Below are 8,992 nucleotides of genomic sequence, written 5' to 3'. Positions count from 1 at the left end.
ACAATTGTGTACCAGGTATTTACACGTATGTACATACATATGTATGTAAGTATACTTTGACTGCAGCTGTACAATAGTGCGCACAGCAACAATGTGTTAAGCGGCTAGCACAATGTTTTTGTTGGGGTGCGAACAAGCAATCGCGTTCTCTCGCTTATTTCATATTTACTTGGCTTTTGTCGTTATACTTCGCAACCGCTTTATGAAAATATTTATTGTAATAGTAAATGTTTGAGGTGGTTTAGTTACTCTGGCTTCTCTTCAGTTGTCGAATAAATCTTTCGCCTTTTACTAAAGATTTCCGTGGAGAGGAGCACTCTAATGAGTCTAAAATGAATTTTTGAAGGGTTTGCGACTGTTTGGTTGCGAACCGATTATGAATAAATGCAATTTTATTATAGTGATTAAGTTTTGTTTGGAATTCGTAAACAATATTTTTTCCAATATTTCTGTTTAGGATTTATAAGATATTGTTTACAATAAATGTCGGTCGCCAATGTACGCGAAATTTACAGAATTTATTTCCCTCGTCACAGAAATAATTAACTTCGTTGTTTATTATGGTTGGCAAGCGGAATTTTATGTAAGTCTTCTAAATGCGAGTTCGAAACCTGGCAAGGAAACAGAATTTTTATTTTCAAAATATTCTGTTTGCTAATTAATTTTGTGTTTCTGGCTTTTTCAAATCGGTCCAGAAATCACATTTTTTAGTGGGGCCAGACTTAAAATAAAGCCAAGACAAAACTAAAAGAATTCGATAATTTTTACCATAAATAAGAAAATAAGTTTTGAAAATAATTTTTCTAAGTTTTTCGTCAAATCGTGATGAACGATGCCTGAGAAAAGTGGTGAAAAAACTATAGAAAAAGTAGGCTTCGTTAACTCCGTAATGGAAAGAATAATGAGATGGCGCCTATCGTGGTCCCGTTACTTTGCTCTTTCTATCATTCTTGCGTTAACTCCAAAAGTGGGTACAAAAGTTGCGCTGTGCAAAATGTACGCAGCTTGCCCTTGTGTGGATGAATTTCAAACAGCAATAGCGGAGTAGCCAATTGACTATATACATACATAAATGGTGGGCCCATTTTTATAAATAATTTAGAGTTTTACCACATTTTTTTCTAAATATTGTATTTTTATTTTTCCATCCATCTATTAAAACCATTTTTGCGTAGAGCTCGGTATGTATTTTCTTTCAGGAAAAACTTTCCGTGTGCCTAATTTTGGTTCATCCTTACTTTTCGGAGAATTCAACGTTCATTAGCGTCATTGATATTCGTGTACTTATTGCTGGTTTGTTGTTTTAATTTGTACTCTGTTCTCTGCTTGAACTCTGTTCTCAATAAAATAAAAGAGTTTTTGTGCAATCAAAAGTGTATTTGTAGACCTGCTAATTCTCTAAAATTCACTGAGAGCTGATTAGCGGTGGTTCGGCGATATACCTGTACTATCTGCGGTGTCTTCTCAACTGCATTCGAGGAACTACATACATACCAGTAGCATGTGAGTCATGCAGACTGTTTTGAGGTGCAATTTTAAAGCATTCGTGGTCAAGTAAAAGTTTTGGCTGTGACAAAATTGCCTCTTCCCATAACAAATCTACTGCCCATCGTATTAATACGTTTTTTAATAGTAATAATAACTTATTATAAATTGAATTCTTATGCTGCCCGTTTCTCAGCAGTTGTCGCTATATTCAATAATAAAACAAATATTTATTTGTGGTTTTGTGGTTGCTTTATTTTTTGAACTTTTTGCAGATTTTATTTAAATTTTTTTGTGTTTTTATTAGGGTTTAAGTTTTTTATATTTTTATTTATTTTTTGTACATATTTTCTCATTTTATACAGATATATTTTAAAGAGAAATTCCATAACAAGTATTTTGGACATTCTCGTAAATTTTTCTCAAAATTGGGTTATTGGAAGCTAAAGTATTATTATTGGATCACTGTACGTACGCGAATATAACTCGAAAGTTATGACAATCCCACTATGGTACTTTCACTGAATACTGAGCACAGTTCCAGCTCTTAATAAAAAAAAAAAAAATAAAGAAATCTTCAAAAATGCTAAACAAATTTTTTTCTCAAAAATGTTACAATAAATGAGTATTAAAAAAACAAAAAAAAAAATTAAAAACAAATTTTATATTAAAAAATTAAAAAAAAAAAATATAAAAATGTTAAAGAGAAACGTAGATATTTAACTTGAAAAAACTATACTAAAATTTTTTACAATAAATAAATCTCAAAATTACAAATTTGTTTTTGTAAATTTCTTCATTTTATTTCTTATTATACTCAATAATAAATCTCAAAACTACAAATTTGTTTTTGTAAATTTCTTCATTTTATTTCTTATTATACTCAAGCCTCAAGGGGTGTATGGTAGAGGATAGAGATAGCACCTTATCCCGTAAGCAGTCGGACCTCGTAGTGCACGCGGTCGCTGAAAGGACCTGGTTCTCATCCAAAGCCTAATTCTCCGCCTCTGGCTCCAAGCGCCACACCCTGGTAAACCATGTCGACTCATGGGCTAAACCTGACGGAGGGTACCTGTTCTAAGCCACCACAACTTATCTGTGTTCTTGGGTCAGACAGAGAAATTGTACGATTGGTGGAGCAGGATTGTGCAACAAGGATCGCAGCGGACGAACCAACAGGCCAACGGTGTAACCTTCAAAAACTGCGACAACTTTAAATCCTGGAGCCTTTCTGGCAGCCAAAAAGCCCCCAGGTAGGCGTCTGCCTCCAAGTTAGGAGCGGCCTTTAAAACCTTACGGCCTGTTCGCAGACCTAAGCTGGCAGCCCCAGCGGCGAACTCGGATGCGTAGCCTAATCAGTTGCCTATCTTAAAACTTATTGATTACTGAAACCACAACAATACAAAGAAATCGACCGGAATTTTCGATGACGAACTTTGGAATGAAATTAAGGACACGAATTGGAACTTGGAACGTCAGAACTCTATTGGGAACCTCGAAACTAGCACAATTGTGCAAGGAGTGCTCAAATTATAAATTACATATCCTTGGCTTATCGGAAACGAGATGGGCTGACATTGGTGAGCTCAAAACAACCGACAACTTCACATTCCTCTACTCGGGGAAAAAAATAACGAACCGCGGACAGGCGGCGTCGGTTTCCTTCTGTCAAGATACGCACGTGACGCTCTGTTGGACTGGAAACCACACTCCGACCGTATTATAGAAGCTAGGTTTCGCTCCAGAGCTAGAAACATAACATGCATCCAATGTTACGCGCCCACTGAACTATCTGAGATGTCAATTAAAGAAGATTTTTACAACAACTTAAGCTCTGTGCTGTCAAGTGTCCGAAAAGGCGACATCGTCATTATTCTAGGCGACTTCAATGCCCAAGTTGGAAACGACAACACATCGCTACAAAATGTCATGGGAGTTCACGGCATTGGCAGAATAACTGAAAATGGCCGTATGCTCACCGAAATGTGCGCTACTAATAATCTGGTTATTGGTGGCACGTTATTTCCCCATAAGCACATACACAAAGTGACTTGGGTGTCGCCGGACTCGCACACGGAAAACCAAATTGACCATATTCTGATCAGCAAAAAATGGAGAGGCTCACTGCTCGATGTAAAGAACAAGCGAGGCGCAGATATAGGAAGCGACCACCACCTTATTTTGGCTACCCTACGTCTTAAAGTAGCAGCAGTCAAGAGGGAGAATAAACAAACGCGAAGGCACAATGTATCGCAGTTGAAGGTGGCCGAAGTGGCAAACGCATACACTGATGCTCTGAAGTCAGCTGAAAGAAACAACCCTGGTGAGTCGCGTGATCACTGGCCCGGTATTAAAAACATTTTTATAACTGCTGCTAACAACCACATTGGTTACATCAAAACAAACCGAAAAGAATGGATATCCGACGAAACTTGGAATCTTATTCAACAACGGAAAGCTGCCAAAGCCGCAATCAATACCGCTAGAACTCGAAGCGCGAAGCTTGATTCGCAGAGAAAACACAACTTACTAAATCGCATGGTTAAAAGAAGCGCGCGTTGCGACAAAAGAAGACGAATCGAAAACATTGCTAAAGAAGCACAGGCCGCAAGCGAGACACACCGCAGCAGGGACTTGTATAAAACAGTGAAGCAGCTAGCGAACCGCCCGTCTACCACTAGTAAGCCAATCCGAGACGAGAATGGTTCGCTTGCCAGCTCAAGTAACGACCAACTCAAAGTCTGGGAAAACTTTTACAAAAATCTACTCTCCAACACTGATGGAAGCAGCAATTTACAATGCAATTGCGCTAGACACGCTGATAACGATAGCGTTCGGACGCAATGCCCCTCCATGAAAGAAATTGCAGATGCAATAACAACATTAAAAGCCAATAAGGCGCCTGGCATTGATAACGTCGCACCAGAACTATTAAAGGCAGACCCAATTACTAGCGCTAAGCTCGTTCAACCTATCATCGAACGCTTCTGGTCAGACGGGCACCTTCCAGGCGAGCTTAAGGAAGGAGTTATAATAAAAATTCCAAAAAAATGCGATCTCTCGCAATGTACTAATTGGAGAGGAATTACACTTATATGCAGCGTTAATAAAATCATTGCCCATATTATAAATAAACGAATCCACGAAGCTTACTCGACATCAATATTTCGTGAAGAACAAGCGGGCTTCAGGCCACGCCGATCATGTGTTGACCACGTAAACAGCCTTCGGGTAATAGTGGAGCAAAGCGTGGAATATCGGTCACCGCTTTATTTAATATTTATCGACTTTGCTAAGGCATTCGATACTCTTCGTCACGACGCTATTTGGGCCGCGCTCCGATGTAAAGGCATTCCCGAAAGAATGATTAATCTCATTATAAACTTATATACGGACGCACGCTGCCGAATCCTACATGAAGGACAGCTAAGCGAGCCAATAATTGTTAAAGCTGGAGTAAAACAAGGTTGCCCGCTCTCTCCAACTCTCTTTAACATTGTCCTTGACGCCATTTTAGGTCAGGCTCTTGCTAATCAGAGAGGCATCACATGGGGTCTTCGTGGATCCTTAAACGACCTCGATTACGCCGACGATATTTGCATCCTTGCGCACAACTACGACGACATGGCACGAAAACTCAAATCGATATCGACACTGGCATCGAAAGTGGGACTCAACATCAATGTTTCTAAAACCAAGGCCATGCGCATAAATGCAAACAACACGCGCCCATTCCTACTAAACTCAACACCTTTAGAGGAAGTTCAAAGTTTCTGCTACCTAGGATGCATTATCTCAACCTCTGGCGGCTGTGCGGAAGACATCGAAAACAGAATAAATAAGTCGCTGCAAGCATTCGGTCAATTGAAAAACATCTGGAGCTCCTCATTCTTGTCGCGTGGCACCAAACTAAAAATATTTAATTTCAACGTCATATCCGTTTTTTTTTTTTTTTTTATATTTGTTTATTTATTATCAATTAATATTATTAAGTACTACAATAAACAATAGTATTAGTATATTAATGATGTGTCGTACAATGTCTCTAGACGAGCTCTCAAGTACGTATAAGGTTGTCAAAAAAGTCTTGCGGTATTTTTATTGAATTTTCAATTGTTCATAAAATTGGTTATAATAATGCGATTTAAGTCAAATATGCGCCGTTTTGTTCGATGACGAGTTCCCAACGAGATGCCAACTTCATAATGCCCCTCTTATAGAAGCTCGCTTCCTTATTGTCAAAAAACTCGGAGAGCCAATTTTCACAGGACTCTCTTGTGGACAACTTCCGACTACCAAGCTCGTTCGCCATGGACAGAAATAGGTGGTAATCACTTGATGCGAGATCCGGACTATACGGTGGATGCAAAAGAACCTCCCATCCGAGCTCCCGGAGCTTCTGGCGCGTCACCAAAGATGTGTGTGGCCTGGCGTTGTTCTGATGGAAGACAATTCGGCTTTGCTGATCAAAGATGGCCTCTTCTGCATGAGTGCTGCATTCAAGCGGTCCAGTTGTTGGCAGTACAGGTTCGAATTGAGCGTTTGGCCATAGGGGAGCAGCTCATAGTGGATGATTCGCTGCCAATCCCACAAAACACACAGGAGAACCTTCCTGGCCGTCAATCCAGGCTTGGCCACCGTCTGGGCAGCTTCACCGCTTTTCGACCACGACCGTTTGCGCTTCACGTTGTCGTAAGTGACCCACTTTTCATCGCCAGTCACCATCCGCTTCAAAAACGGGTCGATTTTGTTGCGATTCAGAAGCGATTCGCATGCATCCATACGGGCAAAAATGTTTTTTTGCGTCAAGTCGTGTGGCACCCATACATCGAGCTTCTTTTTGAATCCAAGCTTCTTCAAATGGTTTATAACGGTTTGATGACTTATGCCCAGCTCTTGGCCGATGCTACGGCTGCTACTATGCCGGTCTCTTTCGATCAATTCAGCGATTTTATCGCAATTTTCGACGACAGGCTTTCCGGACCGTGGCGCATCTTCGATCACCTCTGCACCAGAACGAAAACGTTGAAACCATCGTTGTGCGGTGGAAATGGAAACTGTATCGGGTTCATAAACTGCACAAATTTTATTGGCAGCATGAGATGCATTTTTGCCTTTATCGTAGTAGTACTGTAAAATATGCCGTATTTTCTATTTATTTTGCTCCATGTTTGCGACGCTATAACTCACGAACGACTAAAAGTAAACAACAATTAATCAAACACGTGTTAGCACGTGAAAAGAGCTTTCCAAAAAGCGCTAGCGTGAACCGATGCGACGAATACAACTAGAACTACGCGCTTGCAAAGACAAGCTTGCGGAAATACCGCAAGACTTTTTTGACAACCTTATATATTATCTGATGTCTAGTAACTTTTCCTTAGTATTGAAATTCATTTTGTTTTAACTTACAAGTTATTAAATATTTTGTATCTTTGATGCAGGGAAAAAGGGAACAAAAACGATGCATAGATTATTGTTTATAATAAAAGGCTTAAAAGTAGTAAAAGAAGGTAGTCAGACTAGAAAGGTGGTATGAATTAGTGTTGCGTGTCATTTGTTAACCACCAACAGTTTTTAATAGTAAGGGTGGATTCGATTTTGTCGCAGCTTGAAATATATGTATCAAAACGTTTATTATTTGCATTAAGTGTTTTTGATGTGATTATTTTATTGTTCGCTCTTCTGAATATGTGATATATTATTGGCGTGTGGTTTTCGTTTTGTATAAAGCCATTTTTGTCGAGGTATAGGAAGGATTCGGCAGGTGCAAATCCATTAGAAATAGCTAGTGAGAAATAATCGTCGCTTTCGTAGTAAAACGCTCTTATTAATATGTTTTTGGTATTGTGTAGGCAACGCTGGATATGTTTTCTTATTAAATTAATAATATGACAATCAATTCTGGGCACTTTCGCTGTGTTATAAAGCTTTGAGTTCGGTATGTATTTGGTGTAGTTACTATTTTGTGATCTATATAAGGAAGTACATGATCGTAGTATTCTTCTCTCGAGCTTCCTTAGTCGTTCCATATATGAGGGTGAAATGTTGTACCAAATTGAGCAACCATATGTGAGTATCGGTCTTACCAGGGTTTTATACATTAATATTTTGACTTTCTTGTGTAGTAATTTCGATGAAAACATTTTTTTATAGATATGGAAGGCTCTTGCGGTCTTCTCGACTTGGAGGTTAGTGTGATCGTTATAGTATAAAAATTTATCAAGGTGAATACCGAGATATTTGACTCTCTCAGTGGTTTGAATAGGGATTCTGGTTTCATTAGATATTATATTTAGATTTTTCCATTTTTTTCTGATATTTGAGTTGCATCTTTTTATGGGTGGACGAAATAAAATGCTTTTGCATTTCTTTGTATTTATTTTAAGATGCCAGTTTGCTGTAAAATCTTCTACGATATTGTATTTCAGTTGTAGATTTCTGTTAATATCCTCTATTGTTCTGTCTGGATGGTAAATGACAATATCATCAGCAAAGGCTATGATATTGTCTATTTTATCCAGCAAGTCAAGTATAAAGAGATTGAAAAGTACTGGCGCATTTACTGTCCCTTGTTGCAACCCATTTGCTATATTAAATTCGCGCTTACTTTTCATATTATTTATATGAACTGAAAATTTTTTATTTGACAGCATGTTATAAATGAGAATGGCGAGGTGAACCGGGAATTTATAGCCTATGAGTTTAGTCATTAGGCCTTCGATCCACACTTTGTCGAAAGCTTTTTCAATGTCTAAGAAGCAAGCTCCTGTGACATGTTTTTTATTCCAGCTCCAGTTAATTTCGGAGGTCAAAAGGTTAATTGCGTGTATAGTTGAATGTCTATATTTATACCCAAATTGCTTAGAATTCACTAAGTTATTGGTTTTAGAGACCCTATTTATATTTATGTTGATTACGACCTCAAAAACTTTACTAATGTTTGGTAACAAGCTAATTGGTCGGAGATTTTTCAAACAGTTTTTGTCTTTCTCTTTTTTTGGTATCACGATCAGTTTAGCTGTTTTCCAAATAGGAGGAAAATAGGCATTATTCAACATGTTGTTGAATAGTGTGCAATATTCTGAAATTAGTTCTTGGGATAAGTTTTTCAGAATGATGTTAGGTATTTGGTCTAAGCCTGAGGACAGTTTACTTTTCAGATTGGAAAATATATCTGAGAGATCATCGAAACTAATAAAGAAGTTGCCTGTTTGTTCTTCGGTTAAATTATTGGCTTGTTTGATGGCGTCAAATCTTGTTTTGGTTGCTCGAAAGCTGTCGAATAAAGTTTTTGTTTCTAAAAACTTGTTGAAGCATTCTTGCACCTGTAAGTGAACGAGATTATCAGGTTTAGATTGTTTTGAAGAATGAATTGCTTCAAAATGAAGCCCTACTATATCGGGTATATCTTCACTGTTTTTGATGTAGTAGTTGCCTGTTGTAAAATTTTTTTCTAGCAGATTGCAATCGAGGCCAGCTTTTTGAAGTATATCTGATGAGTTAA

The 8,992-nt window shown here is 38.2% G+C and overlaps 1 protein-coding gene and 1 non-coding gene across 2 annotated transcripts; both read left to right on the top strand.

The window, feature by feature from the left end:
- Nucleotides 1–245: 245 nt before the first annotated feature.
- Nucleotides 246–369, top strand: LOC129249621 (U5 spliceosomal RNA). The gene has a single exon (XR_008582674.1). It is a non-coding gene; the product is annotated as a U5 spliceosomal RNA (small nuclear RNA).
- Nucleotides 370–3,282: 2,913 nt separating this feature from the next.
- On the top strand, nucleotides 3,283–8,201 carry LOC129248692 (uncharacterized). Its single transcript, XM_054888320.1, has 3 exons — nucleotides 3,283–4,552; nucleotides 5,003–5,247; nucleotides 8,139–8,201. Exons 1-3 carry the CDS (start codon nucleotides 3,283–3,285, stop codon nucleotides 8,199–8,201), a joined length of 1,578 nt encoding a protein of 525 aa, XP_054744295.1.
- The last annotated feature ends 791 nt before the right edge of the window (nucleotides 8,202–8,992 follow it).

The sequence above is a fragment of the Anastrepha obliqua genome, chromosome 5 (genome assembly GCF_027943255.1).
Source record: "Anastrepha obliqua isolate idAnaObli1 chromosome 5, idAnaObli1_1.0, whole genome shotgun sequence".
Lineage (NCBI taxonomy): Eukaryota > Metazoa > Arthropoda > Insecta > Diptera > Tephritidae > Anastrepha > Anastrepha obliqua.
Note: the sequence above shows the minus strand (reverse complement) of the source record. Positions and strands in the feature narration are given on the sequence as shown.

What these genes read in the sequence shown, in the direction of transcription:
- LOC129248692 (XM_054888320.1), top strand. Translation starts at nt 3,283, where the DNA reads ATGTCAATTAAAGAAGATTTTTACAACAACTTAAGCTCTGTGCTGTCA. An exon ending in AAAATGCGATCTCTCGCAAT is followed by an intron (nt 4,553 to 5,002) that starts GTACTAATTGGA and finishes ACGCCATTTTAG; the next exon opens with GTCAGGCTCTTGCTAATCAG. An exon ending in ACTCAACACCTTTAGAGGAA is followed by an intron (nt 5,248 to 8,138) that starts GTTCAAAGTTTC and finishes TTTATTTGACAG; the next exon opens with CATGTTATAAATGAGAATGG.